The sequence below is a fragment of the Zea mays genome, chromosome 2 (genome assembly GCF_902167145.1).
Source record: "Zea mays cultivar B73 chromosome 2, Zm-B73-REFERENCE-NAM-5.0, whole genome shotgun sequence".
In the NCBI taxonomy this organism is placed as follows: domain Eukaryota; kingdom Viridiplantae; phylum Streptophyta; class Magnoliopsida; order Poales; family Poaceae; genus Zea; species Zea mays.
The window spans coordinates 219,951,157-219,975,722 of record NC_050097.1 but is presented as its reverse complement, the minus strand read 5'-3'; the positions used below and the strand labels follow the sequence as shown (position 1 = coordinate 219,975,722).

The following is a 24,566-nucleotide window of genomic DNA, read 5'->3' as shown; positions in this document are numbered from 1 at the left end:
CTCGTGGATCCAAGCGCACCATTTTTTACATACTGAAAAATGAGTAAATGAAGCCATCATAAGCCTCACACGTGTGCGCGCTGCCTGCAACACACGTCCACGGGTTTCTTGATTCTTGTGCATATACATGCTTTGTTTGTTTGGGTTTCTTGTGCATATACAGGCTTTGTTTGTTTGCTTTAGTATCAATCTTAATCTACATGTATTAAATTAGATTAGAGCGTAAATTAATTTAAGTTATATTTAATTTAGCTCAATATATATGGATTGAGATTAATATTAGAGTACCTAAGGCATGTTTGGTTCGCTGCCTAACTTGCCACACTTTTCTGCCTAAGGTTAGTTCTTCAATTCGAACGACTAACCTTAGGTAAAGTGTGACACAGTTAGCCACGAACCAAACAGACCTTAAATCTAAGGTGAGTAGAAACAAACAAGAGGCTGTAGAGAAATGGGTGGATTGCTTCCATTTTTTTAACCACGCGGAGAAAGAAAAAAGACCACTCCGATTAAGTTATCTTTGGTATAACTTTATCAACAGCTTCGTTAGCGATCGAGAGTTTTTACTTCTAAACGCTATTTTTGAAAACATATTAGGACTTGTTCGGTTATTCCCAATACACATGGATTGGATGGGATTGGAAAAAATTGAGAAGAAGTTTGACTTGTTTGGGATTAAAACCCATTCAATCCCACTCAATCCACATGGATTGAGAGCTAACCGAACAAGCCTTAAATGACTTCAATTCATGGGCTGTTTCCTAAAGTAAGAGCGCGACAACCACCAATGCTTCACATTTCTTTGTTGAACTATAATATATAAATAAATTATCCACATCTTAATACCAGTTTAAGTTTTTAGGTTAGACTACACTACCGGACACAGCTCCTTTGCAAAGCCCGAAAAACAATTGGCAAAGGCTTTACCGAGTGTAACACTCGGCAAATAACGTTCGGCGAACTGCGGCAACGGCCTCTTTGCCGAGTACTTTTTGTCGGACACTCGGCAAAGAATTTGCCGAGTGCCATTTGGTACTCGGCAAATAAAAGTCGCCGTCACGGCGCCAAGTGACGGTGACGGATCCTTTGCCGAGTGTCTTCCTCGGCACTCGGCAAAGAGGCCAATTTTGCCGAGTGTCTTCTGCCATGGCCTTCGGCAAAGACGGCTCCAGTGGGCCCCACCGCCAGTCCCTGTGCCGAGAGCTCTAGTAGGCACTCGGCAAAGGAGGCTTCTTTGCCGAGTGTCTAGTGGACTGGCACTCGGCAAAGAGTCCTCCAGTGGGCCCCTTTGCCAGTCCCTTTGCCGAGTGCGCTGGGTGGCACTCGGCAAAGGTAGCTTCTTTGCCGAGTGTCTTGACCACAACACTCGGTAAAGAAGGCTTTACCGGTTCCCAGGTGTCCTCCTTTGCCGAGTGTTACACTCGGCAAAGTGACCAGGAAGTCCCTTTTTTATTTGTTTTTGCTGTTCCATCCAAACAAACAAAAGATATATATCATTCACAGCACATTATATATCATTCGCATCACAGAATCAACACATTTATCATCAACACCATATATATCACAAATATCACCATATAAATCAGGTTTCACAGCACATAAGTCTCACTAAGTATCTCACAAGACCAAGTATAACGGCGAGCGTGCAACGGCGAGCGTGGAGGGTGCAACGGCGAGCGGGCGAGGGCGCAGCGGGGGGCGCGGGTGCGGTAGACGGCGGGCGGGTGTGGCGGGGGGCACGGGCGCGGCGAGGGGCGTGTCGAGGGGCGAGGGGCGCGTGCGCGGCGAGGGGTGAGGGGCGAGGGGCGCGGGCGCGGCGAGGGGTGGCGGCGCGGCGAGGGGCGGTCGGGCGGGGGGCGCGGGCGGCGGCAGGGCGCGTCAAGGGCGGCGCGCGACAGCGGCGCGACCGGACGGCGAGGGGCGCGGACAACGATGGGGCGGCGGCGCAGTCAGAGTGCGTGAGTGAGAGAGTGAGGAAGAAAGGGCTAACTGTCGGTAAGTAAACCCTCTTTGCCGAGTGCCCGTGATCTGGCACTCGGCAAAGATTTTTTTTAATTTTAAAATATACTTTGCCGAGTGTCCTCGATCCGGCACTCGGCAAAGTCTTCTTTGCCGAGTGTCCCCTGGGCGACACTCGGCAAAGACTATTTCACTACACTTTGTCGAGTGTCATCTCTAGACACTCGGCAAAGTACATTTTTATTTTTTTTTATTTTCCCTACCAAATTTTTTGTGGTGTATTCCTACACTATATAGACCTACATGTACCATTTTGAGACAATTAGAAAATTGTTTTCTATAGCTAGTAGATTTAGTTCGTTTATTTGAATTTCTTCTAAAAAAACACATTTGAACTGCAAGTCACTTGAAACTTGGAAAACCGTGCATGCAAAAATGATATCCATGCTACTTAGCACAAGTTACGACCGATTTCAGGAGCGGACCGGAAACTTCGAGCACCATGCTCACTCAACATGGCCGTGAACTTGTCATCCAGTTGTTTAAAAATTTTATAAAAAACAAACAAACTTAGAAAATCATGAAACTTGTCCACGTGACATGATATCTTATGTAGAGTCTGTGATAAAAAATTTAGAATGTTTGGAAAAAGTTGTGAGATATTATGTGTAGAAACCTAAGAGAACTACACATGAAATCATAGAGTTTCAATGTGGATCTCTTAGGTCTGTACACATAGTGTGTTACAGCTTTCTCGAAACTTTTTCAAATTTTTATCACAACCTCTACATATGATATCATGACACGTGAACATGTTTTATGATTTTCTGACTTTGTTTGTGTTTTATACAATTTTTAAACACCTGGATGGCAAGTTCACGGTCATGTTGAGTGAGCATGGTGCTCGAAGTTTCCAGTCCGCTCGTGAAATCGGTCGTAACTTGTGCTAAGTAGCATGGATATCATTTTTGCATGCACGGTTTTCCAAGTTTCGAGTGACCTGCAGTTCAAATCTGAATTTTCCGAAGAAATTCAAATAAACAAACTAAATCTACTAACGATTGAAAACTCTGTTATAATTGTCCACAAATGATACATATATGTCTACATAGTGTAGGAACATACCACAAAAAGTTTGGGAGACAAAATAAAAAAATAAAAATATACTTTGCCGAGTGCCTAGAGAAGACACTCGGCAAAGCGTCCTTTGCCGAGTGCCCAATATTTGGCACTCGACAAAAGACTGACGACCGCCAGCTGTAGACGGCCGCTAACGGCCGTTTGCCGAGAGCCATCTTTGCCGAGTGTTTGACTCTCGGCAAAGCCGTCTTTGCCGAGTGCTTGGCTGTGCCGAGTGTCCTGCACTCGGTAAATAGGATCTTTACCGAGCGTAGGACTTTGCCGCACCCGAGTGCGGCTCTCGGCAAAGTCGGCTTTGCCGAGTGCCCGATAAAAAGCACTCGACAAAGCCGCCGGCACTCGGCAAAGGCCCGGATTCCGGTAGTGCTAGTTGGTGCATGCAACTTAATATGGTATCAGAATCAGATGTCACGAGTTTAGATCTAGTTAACGTAATTAAATAAAATAATTGTTACTCGCTCATGTTCCACGTCTGAAATCCAAAGAAGGCTCGATGTGAGGGGGTGTTGAACTATAATATAGAAGTAAATTATCCGTATCTTTCTATCGGCTTAATCTTTTGGGTTAGATTGATTGGTGCATGTAACTTAATATTCTTTATAACATTCAAACATGACTATGCAAAATACATCGAAATGGACTCAGATAGTAGCCATTCAGTGTTGAAACTTGATACATAGATTATTTTATACATTATATTATATTCAGTGGCTATTAGGGTTCAATACAAAAAGGGGCGTGGAAGGGTTTGCACGATTTGTATAGTGGCACTGAAACGCGGCGAGGCAATCTAATGAAATAAATTAAATAAAATCAAGAACATTTGACACGGATAGGTCTTCCAGAAACCGCATGGGCGATGCGGCTCTCTCCTGCCAAAAAAAAACCATCATTTATTCATTCACACCACAAAAGGTGGTGCATGCACATCCAGAAAAGACTCAGTGACATCATGGCTGATCTCACCAGAGGACCGTTTTCTTGGCCACTAGGACGTCAAACCCGCCAAACGCAACACGGTATAAATAGCAAGCACACTTCACACAAACAACCTCACCTTCAAGCGTCAAGTAGCAAAACTACAGCTTTCCTTCACCCCCAGCAAGAAAACCGAGCGATCTAGCAGACTACCACAGAAGATTTCCTACTCGGCCGCACGTGCAGACCCTGATCTGACTGAGAGAGGCAGGCAGCAGCTCGATCGGCAGTAACCGTGAGCGAGCCATGGGACTGGCCTGGATGGTGACGGCGGCCGTCGCGGCGGTGCTGGCGTCGTGGGCGTTCAACGCGCTGGTTCACCTCGTCTGGCGTCCCTACGCCATCACCCGGAGGCTCCGCGCGCAGGGCGTGCGCGGGCCGCCCTACACGTTCTTCACCGGGAGCCTCGGCGAGATCAAGCGGCTCCGCGCCAAGGGCGCCACCGTCACGCTGGACGTCGACGACCACGACTTCATCCCCATGGTGCAGCCCCATCTGCGCAAATGGATCGCGCTCTACGGTACGTGCAGTGCAGCGTCGTCACAGCCGCTTTTTAACTTCGTCGGCGGTAGACCAGCGTGTTTCGTTTCATGATTCTTAATTACCTACGGCTACGACGCCGGCCGTGCAGGGCGGACGTTCGTGTACTGGACCGGCGCGAGGCCGAACGTGTGCGTGGCGGACGTGAACGTGGTCAGGCAGGTGCTCTTCGACCGCACCGGCCTCTACCCCAAGAACCTCATGAACCCGCACATCTCCCGCCTGCTCGGCAAGGGCCTCGTCCTCACCGACGGCAACGACTGGAAGCGCCACCGCAAGGTCGTGCACCCGGCCTTCAACATGGACAAGCTCAAGCTGATGACGGCGACCATGTCCGACTGCGCTCGCTCGATGATCTCCGAGTGGGACGCACAGCTGCAGAAGGAGGAGAGCGGGCGCGACGGTCACGGCCACGGCCACGTGGAGGAAGAGCTGAGCAGCCGCTTCGAGGAGCTCACCGCCGACGTCATCTCGCACACCGCGTTCGGGAGCAGCTACAGCGAGGGGAAGCGGGTCTTCCTGGCGCAGAGGAAGCTGCAGCACATCGCCTTCTCCACCATTTTCAACGTCCAGATCCCAGCTCTCAAGTACCTCCCGACCGAGAAGAATCTCAGGACACGGAAGCTGGACAGGCAGGTGAGGGCCATGCTAATGGACATCATCGAGGCCCGCCTCGCCAGCAAGGACACCGCCGGCGGCTACGGGAACGACCTGCTCGGGCTCATGCTGGAGGCGTGCGCGCCGCCACCGGAGCACCATGGCGAGATGGCGCCGACCACGCTGAGCATGGACGAGATCGTCGACGAGTGCAAGACCTTCTTCTTCGCCGGCCACGACACCACGTCGCACCTGCTCACCTGGGCCTCCTTCCTGCTGAGCACGCACCCGGAGTGGCAGCACAGGCTACGGGACGAGGTCCGGCGGGAGTGCGGCGACGACGAGGTCCCCACCGGCGACGCCCTCAACAGGCTGAAGCTTGTCAACATGTTCCTCCTGGAGACCCTGAGGCTGTACGGCCCGGTGTCCCTGATCCAGAGGAAGGCGGGCTCAGATCTCGACCTCGGCGGCATCCGGGTACCCGAGGGCGCGATCCTGACCATTCCGATCGCCACGATCCACCGCGACAAGGAGGTCTGGGGCGAGGACGCCGGCGAGTTCAGGCCGGAGAGGTTCGAGAACGGGGTGACGAGGGCGGCCAAGCACCCCAACGCGCTGCTGTCCTTCTCCAGCGGGCCAAGGTCGTGCATCGGTCAGAACTTCGCAATGATCGAGGCAAAGGCCGTGGTCGCCATGATCCTGCAGAGGTTTGCACTCGAGCTGTCCCCGAAATACGTCCACGCGCCCATGGACTTGATCACCCTGCGCCCAAGGCATGGGCTCCCCATGCTCCTCAAGCGACTGTAGGTTTCATTCGATCATGGTGCGCGTCAGATAGATGTGAAATTAATAGGAGTTTTGTATTTGTTGCTTATATATTTCCGTTTATTTTTGCTACTTATATGTACCCACATAATGTATGTCAATAGGACTTTTGTATTTGTTGCTTATATATTTCCATTTATTTTTGCTACTTATATGTACCCCACATAATGTATATATGTCCCAGTTTTTTTTTTATTTTGGTGCCTCGTAAATTCCACCTCCCCCTGTATGTACATGTTTAGCTAAATTATTGCTTGGAATCTTGGATCGAACAATCTTAGTTTAGTTCTTCCCATGAACAATTAATCAATGGGGTGTTTCGTTTAAGGAATGAGCGAGTCCATCATTTTCTCACTACTCACTGTTTTGTTTGGTTTGTGGAATAAAATGAGTTAATCCATCACCGCCTTATTCCTCATAGTTAGTTAGTACTAATATGAGGAATGGAGTTATCCTATCAAATTTGAGAAATGAACCCATGATGCACCACCTCAATTTGGATGGAGTGATTCCTCAAACTAAACATTATACAAGTGTCTTAATCTTAGGGGGTGTTTGAATGCACTAGAGTTAATAGTTAGCTGACTAAAAAATTGTTAGTGAAATTAGCTAGCTAACAAATAGCTAGCTAACTAGTAACTAGTAGCTAATTTGCTAAATGACGTTCGAATGTACGTCTTCAACTAATTTTAGTAGCTCACTATTAGCTCTAGTACATTCAAACATCCCTTTATCTTGCTATTGGGACTATATATGTGATGTGCAAAAGGATATATGATATGAAGTCTCTTAATAGAAACATTGAGCCATTAATCAATAGACTTTATATCATCACAGCCAATTCTATTCATTACATCTATTAATATTATATGTTGTCATGAAAAATGCAAGTTTCCTTTAAGCCTGCTATTAAATCATGAGTAAATTCATGAGTGTCCTTAAACTTACATACAATATCATTTGGGTTCCTAACTCTTAGATTTTTGGTATTTGAGTCATAAAATCTATATCTATAATGATTTTAGCGCTTGTTCCAAACAAAACTTTTTTGAACTCACCCTTCAGACCGTCACCAACCTCTACCTCGGCCGTGACTCAAAACCATCAAACACCTCATTTTTTGGAGATGTTGATGACCTTCATGTCCTCCTTGCCATAAAACCTCCTCAATTCTTCCAAAGGACCAACCTTGCTCCCTCCATGGAGGACTCCAAATTCGTCGTTTAGCCCCCCAGACCCCTTTGTTGACCTAAGTCAACTAGGGTCAACCATGTAGTTATTCCACCAAGAACATGTTCTCAAGGTGATCAATAGTCCTCCATTGACTTAGATCAACTCTTGAATCAATGGTGAAAGCCCATAAATAAACATCTATGTTAAATACATTTTCCTAAAATTCAACGATCTATTGGACCATCCTCTGATCGACCAGACCATCCACCAGATCAATAACCTAACATAACCAGTTTAGGAGAGTTATTCCCTCTCACTCTTCATGGCCTCACCTATCAACACAAAATGGGAGATACTCCTTTAGCTGATTTCGCTTATCCCACTTCACTCACTTTCACTATTCCTCTCTTTCTACATAAGGAAGAACAAGAACGAACTAGGGGGTGAAAGAAGAGAAAGAGGATGAAGAGTAAGAAAATAAGAAAACATAAGAGAAACAAAAGAAGAGAAGACCAACGGCACCTTCTCAAGCAATTAGTACATGCCAAGATCTTCATCCCCATCTCTACCATTAGTAAGCTCAAGAAATCTTCATGCCATTTCTTGAAATCATCTCTCAATCCCTAAATCTTGATTTCTTCATATATAGATGCAAGATGAAGACTAATAGGTGCTCCATCATCTCTAGTGTAAGCTCAACATCATCTCATGCATCATCTCAAATCTCCTCTAATGGAAACTCTATGATTTTTGCAAGAAAATCATGAGGAGCTCCAAATCCATCTCTTTCACATGATCACGATTTTTTAAAGTGGGGCCCTTAAGAGCCTGTTTGGAAGCATCCAGTTTTTAAGAAATTGGTTTATAAAAACTAAGGTGGTTCTAAATATACTAGTTCATGATTCAATTTATAGAAACTGGATTCTCAGTTTCTTAAAAACCCCACTAGCCTCACCTAGCTAAAGCCAGTTTATAAAAACTGTGGTGGTTCCAAACACCATTAACCAGTTTTTTTTTTCATAAACAAGTTTCTAAAAACTGGAGATATAAATTGAATTATTAAAAATTAGGTTGCTTCCAAATAGGGTCTAATTGTTGCTTTCCTTATTTTTGCTCTTGGTTGTTTTATGCTCAGTTTTTTCCTAAATTTATGGATTTAAATTGCCCAAAAATGAAACCATACAAGATTTAGGAGGCGGTAAGCCACCTGTCACGAGCTGCCAGAACAGGGAATTGGGTACATGCTTACACACCTATAAGTCTTTGGGCACCCTCTCCTCGTGCTGGACGCAAGTCAGAGTAACAGCTTTCTTATTCCGATCGAGGTGGACAACATAGAAAAGCTTGAGCTGAGAACAAACTAAAGGCTAGTTGGAGTTGGAGGCACAAAACCGGAGGAAATTGGAGGGGTTAAATTTCCCTTCTTATTCAAAATTGAATAAGAATGAGAATTTAGCCCATCCAATCCTCTCTCCGGGTTTATAGCTTTCAAACTAGCTCTAAAGGAGAAAGTACTGTTCGCTTTTCTAGGTGTGCATGCATTTTAGCATCATCCAGAGTGTCTGCAGATCCGACGCGCGAAAGTCTCCGAGCAAAGGGGTGGATGGAAGCGAAAGCAGGTTGCACGGGTGCATCGATTCCATTTCCATCGCTAGCTAGGAGAGGGACGAGAGGATTGAAGTGGACAGAGGATGATGCTTGAAAGACAGTCGTGTTCCCTGACGAAAACAAAGCCGGAAGAGATCGGCTGCTACAAGCAGGAAGCATTATACTATAGTAAATTAGAATGATATCGTTGACAGTTGTCTCGGAGAAGAAGGTCTCTAGGCCAAGGTTCTCAAGCTTGACATGATGTCTCGCTTCCGTCGAATTACTAAGGGTGCGTTTGGTTACGGGATAATCAGGACAGAGACGTCTTTTGGTGTCTTCTCTCGTCCCTCCAATTTTAAGGAATAACTGGAGATAACACTAGAATAGTTCTATCACAATCATTGACTCTGAAACAAACAACCTTATTTAAGGGATCATCTCATCCCGTTCCGTCCTATTGTTGCAACCAAACGTACACTAAGAGTGTGTTTGGTTTGAGAAATGAAGTGATCCATTTCTTCTCACTCCTCACTTTTTTATTTGGTTTGTGTAATAGAATGAGTTGATCCTTCAACATCACATTATTCGTAAGCTAATAATTAGTATATACACGAGGAGTAAGTTGATTCCACTAAAATTGATGGAATGAACTTATGATACATTGCCTCATAAATCATATAGTGGCTCCACAAACCAAACACACCGTGAGTGTCCATTCATGCTATGCGCTGTCCGTGCGTGGGAGCCGCGCAGGTCGGCGCAAATCCGATGCCCATTCCAGTGCCGATCGAATTGAACCCCCGCCAGGCGCCAGCTCTCCCCTCCGCCTTTATAATTAAGCACGTACAGCCCCAGCTCATGGCATTCACCACGCACCCCCCACCTGCCTTGTGCTCTCTGTCCATATCTTCCGGCGGCCGTCGATCGACTTTACAAGCAGCAGCAAAGAGATGTCGGACGGCACGGCCACCTGCGTCGACATCATCCTCGCCATCATCCTGCCGCCGCTCGGGGTCTTCTTCAAGTTCGGCTGCGGGGTAAAGCTAAGCATATGCGTTGAGTGTTGTTACTGGGGGAGTGGGTGGGGGACTGGGGGGGGGGGGGGGGGGGGGGGCGGCGGTGGCTGCTGATCCATACCATAGATGACATGACACTGTTGGTTGCAGGCTGAGTTCTGGATCTGCCTCATCCTCACCTTCTTCGGCTACCTCCCAGGCATCATCTACGCTGTCTGGGTCATCACCATGTTTTTTTTTTAGATAATGGAACAGAAATAAGGTCCCAGCCTCTACACCATCCAAGACAGCGTACACAGCGTATCGATACATCCAACAAGCGCTTAGGCTCACAAACAGACTCAAAAAACCAAGTTTACCCAAGACAGCTAGACGACTAGGCCGCAATTCTATTTGAGAACTTCCACCCAAACTTAGCGAACACCTCCATAACGACCGACTCCAATAAGCGGCATGCCCTGTTCAGATCGGTCCTCGCGTCCTCGTCTCTAAGCAGCAGCGACCAAGAACGTGCCCAATATGTCGCCCTGAAAATAACCTGCATGAAAGTGTTAGCCTTGGCGCAATTGAACACCATATCATTTCTATTCAACCATATAGCCCAACAAATAGCAGAAAAACCTACACAAATCTGATTTCTAAATGCTCGCCGAAAACCAGCAAGCCAAGAACCAAACAAGTCGTGGGTGCTAGAGGGAGGTTGAATTCCAAAGGTGATATGTATTGTATTCCAAATAAAGCGGGCGAAGTGACATTGGATGAAAAGATGTTCAATAGTCTCTAGAGAACTACACGAACAACATTTTAGATTTCCTTTCCAATCCCGCTTTGCAAGGTTATCTTTAGTGAGAGTAACTCCATTTTTGATGTACCACAGGAAAATTTTAATTTTAAGTGGTACCTTAATCTTCCAGATTGGGGACTTAAGTGGAACAATACCATCACAAATCAATACCCTATAGAAAGAGCGTGTTGAGAATACCCCACTTTTGTGTAAATTCCAAATGAAAATGTCCCTATCACCTGTAAGGCTAGTGTTGAGGACACATGCCACCAATTTGTACCACGACTCCAAGTTAACGCCCGTTAATGCCCTTCGAAAGGTCACATTTAGCGGTGTGGTGCTTAGCACCTCGGCTACCGTTGCGGACTTTTTGCGCACAATCTGATAGAGGTTAGGATAGGCGATTTTAAGACACCTATCACCAACCCAGTTGTCCTCCCAGAATCTAGTTTCCTTTCCATTATGAACTTTGAAACGTCCGAAGTGTAAGAATTGGTCTTTCACTTTCATGAGTCCAGACCAGAAATGGGAATCCCCGGGCTGTCTTTGAGCTTGGGCAAGGTTTTTATGTGACAAATATTTCCTTCTTAGAAGATTTTGCCAAATGCCTTCCTCATTAATTAACTTGAAAAGCCACTTACTCAAAAGACACTTGTTTTGGGTTTCCAAATTCTGGATGCCTAAACCCCCACAGTCTGTAGGCCTACACAAGATGCTCCACTTAGTGAGCCTGTATTTCTTCTTGTGTTCATCACATTGCCAATAGAAACGTGAGCGATAGTAGTTGAGTTTTTTAAGCACACCTTTCGGTATCTCAAAGAAAGACAACATATACATGGCAAGGCTAGTAAGCACAGAATTAATCAGAACTAGCCTACCCCCTACTGACAACAATTTTCCTTTCCAACTACTGAGTTTTTTCTGAAATTTTTCCTCAATTATCTTCCAGTCGTTGTTTGATAACTTCCTATGGTGCATGGGGATTCCAAGGTATTTAAAGGGAACACAACCAGTTTTGCACCCAAAAAGATTTGCATATTCATGCTCAAAATCTTTAGCCTCTTCATAGCAATATAGCTCGCTCTTATGGAAGTTTATTTTAAGACCCGATAGCTGCTCAAAAGTACTTAACACTAGTTTAAGATTTTTGGCCTTATCGAGGTCGTGTTCCATAAATAGGATAGTATCATCAGCATATTGAAGTATAGAGAGTCCTCCATCCACTAAGTGTGGTACTAATCCTACTAAGTCAACAGTATTCTTTGCTCTCTCAATTAAAATGGCCAACATGTCCGCAACGATATTAAAGAGGATCGGAGACAGAGGATCACCTTGTCTAAGTCCTTTCTTTGTTTGAAAGTAGTGGCCAATGTCGTCATTGACTTTGATACCGACACTACCTCCCTCGACAATTTGGCTGATCCAATTGCACCACTGGGGGGAAAAGCCTTTCATGCGCAAAGCTTGTTGGAGAAAGGACCAATTGACCTTGTCGTAGGCCTTCTCAAAGTCGAGTTTTAGTACGACGCCATCAAGCTTCTTCCTGTGTAACTCGTGGATCGTCTCGTGTAAAATAACGACTCCCTCCATAATGTTTCTTCCTGACATGAAAGCAGTTTGAGAAGGCTTAATGACTTTCTGTGCTACTAGAGCCACACGGTTCGTCATTACCTTGGTAAAAATCTTAAAGCTCACATTAAGTAGACATATAGGTCTAAATTGTTGAATTTGTTTGGCCTCTTTTAGCTTGGGGAGTAAAGTAATTATACCAAAGTTGAGACAGTATAGGGGCAGATTTCCCTTATGGAACTCAAGAAAGAGGCATAGTAAATCGTCTTTGATTACGTCCCAGAAGACTTGATAAAATTCAGCTGGGAAGCCATCAGGTCCTGGTGCCTTATTATGTTCCATCTGGAAGATTGCCTTCTTGACTTCATCCATCATAAATGGTGAAGTAAGAATTTCATTTTCCAGGTCCGTTACCTGTGGGATATCGTCTCTGACTGATTCAACCATGGAAAAATGGTTGGGTTCTGATGCACCAAAGAGGCCCTTGTAATAGCTAGTGATAAATCTTTTAAGATTTTCATCACCCTCAATAGTGCAGTTCTCTTGTTCTAACCGGAATATCCTCGTTTTTCTATGTTTCCCATTTGCTACCAGCTGGAAGTACTTAGTATTACAATCACCCTGTAACAACTTAGTTGTTTTGGCTCTTTGGTACCATCTAATTTCTTCCTCTCTTAGCATGTGAGCTAGACGCTGCTTTAGACACTGCTTTAAGTCGAGTTCTTGAGCAGTAAGCATCTGCGTTTCGGCCTTTTTGTCTAAATCATCAGCCTTCTTAATAATTTGCTCTTTTTCTTTTTTATATGCACCACTGGTATTTTTCGCCCAACCCCTTAGGAATTGGCGTAGTCTTTGAATTTTGAACTGCCATTTTTGTAGAGGGGTCCAACCTCTATTCTCATTTTTCCAAACCCGTGTCACCATATCCGAGAAACCTTCTCTCAGAAACCAGCCGAGCTCAAATTTAAAAGGAGGCTGATTGTTTGAGTGGGTTCCACTTCCCGTGTTCATGAGCAGTGGGGTGTGGTCAGAAATTTCTCTCGTCAAAGCTTGAACCGTTGTCAAAGGATACTTTGACTCCCACTCGGTAGTAACCAAGATACGGTCAAGAGTCTCAAAGGTGGGTACGCTTCTAGAGTTAGCCCAAGTGAATTTCCGATTTGATAATCCCAATTCCCGGAGATCCAAGCTATCAATGACTGCATTAAAAAGGAAAGGCCATCTATCATTGTAGTTATCCTTATTTTTTTCATGTTGGTTCCTAATGATATTAAAATCACCACCAACAATAAGCGGCAGGTTTTCTTTGGCACAAGTTTGCACCAGTTCAGCCAGAAAAGATTCCTTGAATTCATCTTGTGCAGCCCCATAGACCGCCACCAGAACCCAACTAAAGCCATCATCCTTGTTTCGTAGATGGAACTTCACATAGAAGTCACCCACATCAATACTACCGATGTCAAAAACTTCCAGATTTACACCAAGTAGGATGCCTCCGGACCTACCGTGAGGTTTCGACCAGTGCCATAAGAAGTCCCGACCAGCACAAATATTATTCAATGTACTTTGTGTGAAATCATTTTTTCCTGTTTCGAGTAACGCAATGAAGTCTAGCTTCTCTTCTTTACTAATATCGGAAAGGAACCTGAATTTAGCCAAGTCACCAAGACCTCTGCTATTCCAAAAAATTCCTTTCATTTTGTACACCTTTTATGTTTCTTAACCAACTTTATTTTTATGCTACCTTTGCTTCTTGAGGAGCCTTTTGATTTATTTTTCTTAAAGACAGTGTGGAAATCACAACTTAGGTGATCACTGTCCTCATCCATAACCTCCTCCACAAAGTCACCACATAAGTGTCCGAGAGCGAGATTGTCAGATTCATACTTGTCCACTTCATCATTATCACAATGTACAAACTCTGAACCAGAAAAAAACGTGCTACTATCTAATTGGGGTTCAGAATTGTGGAGCTCAAGTCTATTTAAAAGAGAAACTGAATCTGAAACTTGTTTTTGATTAGAACCTAGGGATACCCCTAGATTGCTAACCATAGTAGAGATAACATCATTAGGAAGAGAGAAAGGGCCAGAGGATATGGAGTTACCTGGACCGTCAAGATTCCTCCATGCAGCCCTCAGCTTGGCCTTCTCCAAAATGTGGTGGTCAGCCCCGCCCGCAAGCCTTGGGCTTGAACGTGTAGGCTGCGACACCACCTCCTTGATCCCCGCAGCGGCCACCAGCATATCTGATGAGAGGGCGCCAAGTCCAGGCTGCTGCAGCCCCCTCCTGGAGCAAGGCGGCGCAGAGACAGCCCCACGGCGCGCATAAACCGCAAGGCTTTCCAGCGGCCGACTAGGATGCGATTCCTGCACCAGATCAGCAGCCACCATTGTGGCCCCAGTATCAGCCATCAACAAGGCCTCAGAAGGAGATCCACCACTGCACACACCATCATCAGATACCCCTCCAACCACAGAAAACGCAGCAGGCAAATTGTCCACCAGCACACCATCTAGTGAGCCAGCAATCACAACCTTCATGGGACAAACAGTGGGAGATTCAGCCACCATGTCAATAGAAATGCCATCAGCTGCTCCTTCCAAGTATTCGCCATCTTCCTCCGCGAGAACTTTGTCAACACAAAAGTCAAGCGACATATCCACGGCCATATCCATAATTTCATTTGCCATTTTCCTAATTTTTTCCTCCGTATCTACTCCATGCTCAAGTGCCAAAACAGGGGCTGCAGAGGTGCCACCAGGGGCAGCCCCACCCATTCCCATAGAATTGTCACTTCCATTTTGGTTGCCAGAGAGGTCCTTCTTAGAGCGCTTCCCCTCTCTGTCCAAGCTACTGCTATCAATGGGATCATCTTCATCCATGTCCTCATTGTCGCCATCATTTCCATCCCCAAAATTCTGGTTCACTTCATCACCATTTTCATCAAAGCCCACAGATTCGACCTCGAATCTTAATTCAAAGTAGTGGTCGCCGATAACAGCATCCAATTTTGTCGGCAACAACTTGGGATCTAACACAGCAACCAACACCCGGCCAAAATTGTTCTTGCGAGTAGTTTCCATATCAACCGTTTGTGTAGACCCAAGCATAGACCCAATGGCCCAGAGATTCAAAAATTCTCTCAATTTTTTCCTGATTCCAGTGACCCGAATCCAAACCTTAGGTAACAGAAAACCTTCCTCCTCCTCATGCCATTCCTCAAATTGCATCCTTGTCCCCATGGGCACATCTTTATCACGGACATCCGCACCCCCAAAAGCAATGGCCCTCTGTAGCTCATTCTTAGATGGAAACGCGACAATGAAAGAGTTCTGCTCATGAACAACAGGTTCCCAATTCCACTTGCTTGAAACAATACGCTGCAATTGCGCCACCAACTGATCACCCGAAAGATTACTACCAACAACCGAAACAAGGGCTGTTTTGGAGTCCTTTTTCCTGGAGAGTGGCGGATGAGGTATATGGTAAAAACCCAAGCCAGACACCGCATATCCGACAGCATGTGCCACAGGTCGAGGTTGCTTGAGCAAATGGCAACGGTGGTTGATATGATCATGGCCATCACAAATTACACAATACAACTTGGTAGAGCACTCAGCACCCAAGTGCCCCTTCAAACCACAGCGGCTACAGTTCTTCTCCTTCTTCCCTGTCCTGTGCACCTCCCTATCTCCCGCCACTGTCTCCTGGTTCCAAGCACCTGCAGCAGCATCAGAGCCGACGACTAACGCCGGCACGGTGACAGCAGCAGCTGCTGTAGCATCATCCATCCCAGGCGCAGGAGCAGGCGGGGGCCTAGCAGCCGCCTGGACAGCCTGAACCGGGCGGTAGCCCCTGCCCGCCGTTGCAGGGTCCCAGGATTGATGGCCATGGTGGCCAGCCCGAGCGCCGTGCCAACGTCTGCCAGCGAAACCCCCGCGACGAGGAGCGAAGCCACGGGGGCCACGCGGCCGGAAACCACCCCGCTGCCAGCCACGGTCACGATCATCGCCACCGTACCCTGGATCGAAACCGAGATTGCTTCCCGGAAACTCTCCGCCGCCGCCGCCATGGAACAGACCGGGATCCACGCCGTGACCCCCGCCCCGACCCTGACTTGCGACGTCGCGGTCCGAGCCCCGACCATGGCCTCCAGCACCGCGGCGATCCATGGCAACAACGGACTTCGTCTTCGCCCCGAACTTCGCCTGCACGACAACCGGCTCCAATGGCGAGGAGGCCGCGACTTGAAAGGCCGAGGCAAGCGGATGGACACCGTCCGGCGGCGCGCGAGCAGGAGAAGAGAAACCCCTCGGGCGCCCCGCGTTCCCAAACAAGCCGCAAAGACCGTCCGTGAAGGTGAAATGGGCTTTTCTTCCCTCAACGCCAATTACAATGGCTCGGCCCGGCCCAGCAGATCGATCTCCGAGCACCCGTATGCCTGGTCGCGACGCGAGGAACGACGAGTTCGTCCGTCCCCCAGCAGAAACGCAAGACGGCGCCGGAGAGGAAGCTGAAGCATGCACCGGAGAGGAAGCCGAGGCGTGAGCCAACAAGACACCAGGGGCATGCCCACGGCCAGCATGACCATGGAAAGTCCGCGCCCTGGCCAGAACGTCCGCCAAAGTGAGGTGTGGGGACACCCTAGCCGGCGGAAGCGGCCCTCGCCATGGCCGTCGCGCCGCCATCTTCCGAGCACCAGTCCCCATCCACGCCGTCGACGAACCGTCACCAACCCCCCATCTTCATCCTCTTCGGCAGAGCTTAACTCATCAACCGGAATCCCAAAGCCAAAACCGACTCCGGGAACATCATGCTCAGCCGGAGCTGGAGCCAGCGTAAGCCGGCGGCCCACCCCACGGCGGCGCGGCTTGCCAAAGCTCAGGCGAACCTTCGCGTCCAGACCTCCGCCGGGGGAAGCCACATCGCCCGCCGGAACGGCCAGCGCGACGACGGGGCTGCCGCCGCCGGGGGGCGCCCGTGCCATCGCACGAGCTCCTCGTCTGGGTCATCACCATGTAGCCGGCCGGCCGAGAGGAACCACGGTTCCCTGCCACTGCCAGGCAGACATGCAGCTGGCCGTGCTGTCTTATTAATTGCTAGCTTCTGTTTCCGCTGAAGAATCATCAGGACGCATGTACTTGGATCGATCGATGGATCATTAATGAGCTGTTTCTTTCTTTCTTTGTTTAACCGATCGACCAGTTCGGCCTTTTCTACCTTGGATTTGCGTTAACTGTTGGGTTACGTTCAGATCAGTACTTGGTTTGTTTGGGTCGTTGGGAGATGGGAATCGATGCATATCCTCTGCCGTTGTTTGCACTACGAGAGGGCAGCTCTCATGGCTACCTTCTAACTTTCAGTAGAGACGGCAGACGGCAGAGCAGCTCAAAGATGGCACAGCCGCCACAATCTGATGGTACAGGGAATCGGCCAACTGTTGTGTAGAAACAACTGCAGCTCTGCAGGTGAAGAGGAAGGTATTTTTAAAACCAACAATATAGATATGCTAACAGAAACACATTGTGTTGTCTCATATGCATATGCTAACAGGAAAAAAAAAGTACAGCCAACCGCATTCAATAGCTGCAAAGAAAAAAAAACCGAAAAAATATCACCACCTCCCCTCAATTCAAACATTTTAGGGCTAGTTTAAAAACTTAGATCTTCTTCGGGGTTTCCGGAGATTGAATGAAAAATTAACTTTTTTCTCTCAATCTCCGGAAATACCGGAGTAGATTTAAGTTTCCAAAAGAGCTTCCAACCAGAACTAAAGGGTACGTGGTACCTTTAGTTATAGCCCTTAGAACTACCAATCGGGACCAAAGGTATTTTCTATGTACTAATTGTTGAATCTGAACTAATAACTAGCATTAGTCCTAGGCTCTAAGACGATCGAAATTAATGGTCTACCCTAAAATTTTATTCTCTACTAGTGTTTCCTTTATCATTTTTTACGTGAGGAAAAATAAGAAGATATATACTAGGCAAATTTTAGCTTGGTCATAACCAAACACAATTTTATTAGCCCCATTTAGACATGAACCTAACTTGATAATGGTTAAAGTTAGGCATGGTTTCTTAGACCACAAACCAAACATGCCTAAGCATTTTGTGCTCTAATTTTTTTTTTGATAGGACTCCTTATTTGTATACCTAGCAAACATATGCATGAGCCATAGGCTCTGAGTTTTCGCCTTGTTCGCTATTCCCTTGGCCTTATAGGAGTCAAACATTCTTAACTTTAATTAGGTTTTATAAAAAATAGTGTCAAAATTTATATCTCTAAATAGATATACTAAAGAAATATATAATGTGATTAACTTAATAATGTTTTTCTATGACAAATGCTATAATATTTTTTTGATATATACATTTGATCAGAATTAAGATTGTTTGTACTTTAAAATGCGATGTAGAGATTTTTGCTGAGAAATAGTATACCATAAAAAGTGCATCAAGAGAAGTGATGCCCCCCATAGACTTGCTTGGATGGTTTGACATGGAGAGGCTATGCAAGATTTATCTCATGTTGGCTTGTGTTTGGTGTCTATCATGACAATATTTACCCTTATTCTTGCTTGGTGCAAAGACTAGGATTTTTTTTCTCTATCTCTAGTCTTCTTAATAAAGACATCATGTTATAAAATACTATATTACCGTGGCATAGTTTCATTGCTTTATCACTACATGTATGTTTAGCGGTTGAAACTGATGGCACAATAGTTATATTAATTGTCAGACACAGTTAGCCTAGCTATTCATAGATCAATTCAAGATAACCATTGTGAATAAAAACATAAACTAGAAACCGTTGATGTACTTTCAACACTTTAATCTCACCAACCCTAGTCTCCCAAAAAAACCATGGTATTAAATATCAGTTTGGAATAGGTTAATTTTCTCATATATAAGTTGCAATTGTTAGAGGGTGTCAGTTAAAAGATTTTTATAGACTAGACTGTTTGGATCAGCTAAAGACACTGTTTGGCACAAATGTTGCTTGTCGAGAAAGTTGCTTATTTGAGAAACTGATGAAATCCAGTTTATGCTTTTTGCCTGTTTTTAGTTTATTATGAGACTGAACTGATAATTTGTTGTACACGCATCAATATGGCTCAGATTTTGTTTAAACATGTGAAAAAAAAACTATACAATAAGTTGTATCAAACAAGACAAAGTTTGTTTTAGCTACTAATAATTTATTTTACCAGTTCAAGTAGTACTTAGTTTAGTGTGAAAACTTTGTTTAAGGCTCGTCTGTGAGCATAATACATGTTTTAGAAAAGAAAGGTTGACTTTTGGAGCTTCATCATACATAATGGCACAAATGAAATAATCAAACAATAGAGGTATGAAAATGTAACAACTCGAGACTGAACTGTGATTTCTGACGAGAGATCTGCGACGAGGCGACGACCCAAATGGGGAAAACCATAGCTAATCCAAGATCTGAACTCCCTCAAATCCCGCAACCGGGCCCCCAATCCCTTCCAAACCCAATCTCCCATCTCCGATCCAATGCCCCCTACCGGCGACGACCCGTCGGCCGCCGCCGGCATCTCATTCCCCGACGCGGGTGGTGGTGGCGATTCTGAAGACGGCGACTTCGCCGGCTCCCACCTCCTCGACCCCACCGATCCGGGCCTCCCCAACCCCACCACCTCCTCCGCTACCGGCCTGCCCCACGCGATCCCTGCGGCCGGTAGCGGCGGCGGCCCGGTCACCTCCGGCAACGGCGGGGAGCGGCGGCCCCTGTTCCAGCGCCTCTGGACCGAGGAGGACGAGATCGTGATCCTCCGCGGCTTCGCGGAGTTCACCGCCGCGCGCGGCACGGCGTTCGCGTCGCACCAGTACGACACCGACCCCTTCTACGAGGACATGCGCCGCCGCCTCCAGCTCGACTTCTCCAAGAGCCAGCTCGTGGAGAAGCTCCGCCGCCTCAAGCGCAAGTACCGCAACTGCGTCTCCCGCCTTCGCGAGTCCGGCGCCACCTTCACCTTCCGCTCCCCGCACGAGCAGGCCATCTTTGAGATTGCGCGCAACATCTGGCGCCCCGCAAACAAACACGGCCGCGATCCCTCGGCTGACTCCGACGATGAAGACGCCGCCGCCGCCGCCGCGACACAGATACCTGCCAACACCAGCCCCAACGGAGAAGTCAGGTCCCCGTCCTCTGCACGGCAGCGTCGCCGCAGGCGGGCGACGGAATTCACCCCTGCCACAAACATGTTGCAGCCCCCTCAGCCAGTGCCACTGTCTGTGTCAGTGCCTGTCAAGACGGATGACTCCCTCCCAGCACAGCCCCAGACCCCAATGCCGACCATGGATGGCTCAGAGCCTGTCAGGTTGCCAGTCGTGTCGCCTCAATCAGGAGTTTCTGATGCCGAGAAGACTTGCCTGACTCCTCTATTTAGGGAGATAATACATGCAGCGATGAATGTCGGAGCAAACCCATTTGGTGCAAAGCTGCCTGAGCCGCCGCTTGGGTTGCCCTTGCCCATGGAAGGGGAGAAGTGGCGGAGGCAGCGGATTTTGGAGCTGGAGGTCTACTTGAAGAGGATCGAGCTGCTGCAGGATCAGGCGAAGGCAACGCTTGAGGAGCTCAAGTCCTCCACTCCTGGGACTTAACCCGTGATAAGATGAGACTCTCTTTCGTTTTAGGATTCTTGCTCTGATCCTTAGTGTAGATGCTTAGGCATTTTTGCATATTTTACATCCATAAAAGAATATTGTTAACTTGGTTGGGGCTTGGAGCTTTTTTATTTGTTGTTCTAAATGTTCATGTGATATTAGCTTCCGATTATGATCTTCTTTCTTTCCTTATAACATAGGTTCATGGGGGTATGATTTGAGTGAACAGTAAGGTACCCTATACAAAGATGAATTATTACAATTAGTTTATTAAGATTACATATCATTGCTGCTTTTGTGTTGGACTGCTGGTTGCTTTTTCACTTTTGCGTCTGTCGTCAGCGAATTGTTATGATTATATCAAAGTAGCAAACAGGTTTGTAATGTCGACGATGAATATACGAGTACTTGTTTAGAAAGGTCATCATGGAGGTTGTGTACGGTAAAAGGGCACGACCTATGGATGTCGTTGAGAAAGGCGATACAAGTGGTTAAGTTCTATTTGTGTTGATAATGGCTACCCCCCTCCCAAAAGAAAATACACACACACCTTTTGTAAAAGAAAATATGCAGCCTTCCTATGTCGTATCTGCATACAACAAATGGTCAATGTTCTCACCCACATGTGATTGCATCTGAATTCCCGCCATGGCAGCATGGCAAAGCTGTGTAGGAAGGGAATAGGGTCATGCTTATTCATCAAAAATAAGCACGGCCATCCTGGAGGTCAGAGGCCTTTTTTGTGCATCAAATCTGGAGACATCACGTTTATAACAGAAAACCTGACACATGCTATTTTGATGTGGATACATGGCGATTATCAGGTGGGCAGGGTCCTGTAGTCAGCAGCTCTTTGGTGTCTCTTGAAGCCACTGCATCAAATCCTTCTGGTATGTTGTTCTCTGCCTCCACGTACTTATCTCCCCTCCCCCCCGGTTGTGCTCGGTTTTTGGAGACATGGGAAGCTAGTGAGGGGGAAAAGTGAAACGAAGGGGGAGGAAGATGTCTGTAAACTCCATTTGCTGTTGGGGGAAAACTGTCATTTTGTAGTTTCGCTCTGAGAGAATAGGTTAATGGATGGTGGACGCTGTTTTAATCTCAGCATGGTTTGTGTTGTTTTCCTTTCAATTGCAATTTGGAATATAGAACGGGAGTGGATATTGAGAAGCTACCATTCTGGCGGCTGACCGACTTGGACGACTAATTGTGATTGGTTTAAACCGACTTGAACGATTAATCGGACGACTTGTAAACAGTGGAAGGTACTGTAGCTAAACGGGTGAGCTGAAGAATGACAGAATGGATGAAGAATGCCACGATTAATCCGAGGCGTGGATGATGCCAGATCAGTTGAGTTGTTGGTATAGATGGCCAAAAAGCACGAGGCCCGTGAGCCCGGCACGAAGCCCGCTTTTTGGGCCCGGTCCGAACCCGGCACGGTAGAATAAGCGGGCGGACTTGGACAGGAAACTAGGCACGGCGGGCTAGCCCGGCACGGCCCGTTTACCTCTAAGCCCGTTAAGCCTGGTTTTTTTACACTAAAACGTGCTTACCGGCCCGCTTAGCCCGCTTTTCGGCCCGTTTTTTTCGTGCTAAACGGGCCGGCCCGGCCCGTTTAGGCCCGCTGCGGGCCGGGCTTGGATAGAAACTTGAGCACGATGGCACAGCAGGCCCGGCCCGGTTTTTGGCCGGGCTTCACCGGGCCCGGGCCGGGCCGGGCCGGGCGGCCCGTTTGGCCATCTCTAGTTGTTGGTGAAGGTGAAGCAACAACAGGCTTGGATCGAAGCTAGCCCGCGGTCGATGAAGCAGTTGTCGTAGATGGGAAGCACGGGCGGATCGAGGTCGCTCGCTGCGCTGCCAGATCTACCCTGTCACCCGCTGCTGTCACGCCATTTCCTTTCTGACGAGCGCCGGCTTTTTTAGACAATGGTAATGCGATGATGATGTTATCGCATAATTGAATTGCAGCAACGGACCCATCCCATCCCCTCCAGTGTCCAGGCCATGTACGTGACCATGTGCCGGGGCGGCTGCGGCTGCCTGGTCCCTGTCTCCTCCGGCCTGACTCGTTTGGTCGGTCAGTGGCGTGTCGTATGCTTGATGCGTGCCATGCCACCATGCATATGAATGAATGAACCCCGCGTGCCGTTTAGCCATCTACATCGGCCGCCCCGTCTTTTAAACGTTGGGCCGGGACGCGCGCTACCCGCACGTGCATGATGAGCGAGGCACGAAGAGCACGGGCTGTGTCGCGCCGCGCGTGCGTGCGGTCGATCGTCACAACTCACGACCTGTAGGTAGGCGGTAGATTGATTCCATATAGAACACAGTGATTCTAAAAATTAAAAAAAAAGTTATACTTAACTGCTGAATCATTATTTGATTTACTAAAATCTTTCGGACGGAACCTAAAAAGCCGTAGGCTCGGGAACCAAACGCTACTTTAATAAAATAAAATGGATCTGGCTGCTGCTCATGCATTGAGTGGTAGGTTTCCTCGCATAACAGAGACTAGTGGTTACCATCACAAAATGTTAATTAACCTTACTAACTATATTTTTTTACATCTATTAAAGGTCATAGTTTGCTACAATTTAAGTTGGAGGAATCAACTAGTACCACTCTCTCCGACTCAAGTTCGTGGAATGACTTCAAAAAAAAAAAATCACTAATGACTTAATAATTCATAAACACACATTATAAGTTGACACTAAAACACCCCTTTTGGTCAAGAACATAACACAAATGATCTTTCGCGATAATTTAGTAAGTCGAAAACCTCTTGATGGCAGACACGATATTAACTTAAATGAGCTCGATCTCACATCACGTAGCAACTGAATAAGCCCAAAAGAGGTCACCCCATCTACGTAGATACGCAAAAATATTCTACAGAGCAATTTGACAAGGCGACCTCGACGGCGAGCAGCAGCAGCAGCGAGAGGCCGTCGACGGCGAGGATCCCCGCGCCCACGTCCACCTCGAGGTGCCAGCCCCAGAGGTAGGTCGCGACCTCGACGGCGAGCAGCAGCAGCGAGAGGGCGACCCTGGCCCTAGCGCGAGCTCCAAGCGAGGCGAGGCGGCTGCGCGAGCTCCAGGCGAGGCGAGGCGGCTGCAACCCTAGCACGAGCTACACGCGAGGACAGAGCTGTGAGAGGACCAGGGAACGAGCGGAGCCTGGCTCTCCACGAACGGAGATTCTGGCCGTATCTGATGGGCCTGGATGAGATCGGCACTTTGCACGAGCGTGGCCTATCTGATGGGCCTGGATGAGATCGGCACTTTGCACGAGCGTGGCCTGGTTCAAGCAACCAAACATACTGTTGTGTCTAAAACTTGTATCCAACGGTCCCTGCACGAGCGCACACAGGCAACCAATCAACCCCTAATGATCAACCACATCATAATACAGCTTTGAAAGTTCATCAAATTAACCCAGCTTTCCGCATATATACACATGCATCATCACCAGCTCTCCCTTCTAAATTGTTTCTGTCGACATCTTGAAAGGTACCGATACGTACATGCCTGTCGATCTAGCTGGGTCCATTATAGATAGCACACGGACGGAATAATGGTTTCTCTAATATTTGAGCAAGTTCTAAAGAAAAGATGATAAGTACAAGGAAAACAAGCTCTTGGTCTCTCACATGGTCACAGTCCAATAATCTTTTCGTGACCCACTACTTCATGTGGAGTTGACTAAGCCAAAGGAACGGTCAATTTTCCGTGTACTACGTGATATATTCTAGATGCAA

At 47.2% G+C, this 24,566-nt stretch overlaps 3 protein-coding genes across 3 annotated transcripts; all 3 read left to right on the top strand.

Moving 5' to 3' along the window:
* The first annotated feature begins 4,148 nt into the window (after positions 1-4,148).
* On the top strand, positions 4,149-6,332 carry LOC103647886 (cytochrome P450 709B1). The gene is made up of 2 exons (XM_008672383.3): positions 4,149-4,597; positions 4,709-6,332. The coding sequence occupies exons 1-2, from the start codon at positions 4,324-4,326 to the stop codon at positions 6,019-6,021; spliced, it is 1,587 nt and encodes a 528-aa protein (XP_008670605.1). The 5' UTR covers positions 4,149-4,323; the 3' UTR covers positions 6,022-6,332.
* Positions 6,333-9,719: 3,387 nt separating this feature from the next.
* LOC109944085 (hydrophobic protein LTI6A-like) lies at positions 9,720-18,250 on the top strand. The gene is made up of 3 exons (XM_020548632.3): positions 9,720-9,839; positions 9,969-10,037; positions 17,182-18,250. Exons 1-3 carry the CDS (start codon positions 9,753-9,755, stop codon positions 17,194-17,196), a joined length of 171 nt encoding a protein of 56 aa, XP_020404221.1. The 5' UTR covers positions 9,720-9,752; the 3' UTR covers positions 17,197-18,250.
* Positions 18,251-19,530: 1,280 nt separating this feature from the next.
* On the top strand, positions 19,531-21,104 carry LOC100191897 (uncharacterized). Its single transcript, NM_001137321.1, has one exon. The coding sequence runs from the start codon at positions 19,696-19,698 to the stop codon at positions 20,803-20,805; it is 1,110 nt and encodes a 369-aa protein (NP_001130793.1). The 5' UTR covers positions 19,531-19,695; the 3' UTR covers positions 20,806-21,104.
* Positions 21,105-24,566: the final 3,462 nt, after the last annotated feature.

Coding starts and splice junctions, on each gene's coding strand:
- LOC109944085 (XM_020548632.3), top strand. CDS start 9,753: ATGTCGGACGGCACGGCCACCTGCGTCGACATCATCCTCGCCATCATC. Junction 9,840..9,968: donor TCTTCAAGTTCGGCTGCGGG/GTAAAGCTAAGC, acceptor TGTTGGTTGCAG/GCTGAGTTCTGGATCTGCCT.
- LOC103647886 (XM_008672383.3), top strand. CDS start 4,324: ATGGGACTGGCCTGGATGGTGACGGCGGCCGTCGCGGCGGTGCTGGCG. Junction 4,598..4,708: donor CAAATGGATCGCGCTCTACG/GTACGTGCAGTG, acceptor CCGGCCGTGCAG/GGCGGACGTTCGTGTACTGG.
- LOC100191897 (NM_001137321.1), top strand. CDS start 19,696: ATGCCCCCTACCGGCGACGACCCGTCGGCCGCCGCCGGCATCTCATTC.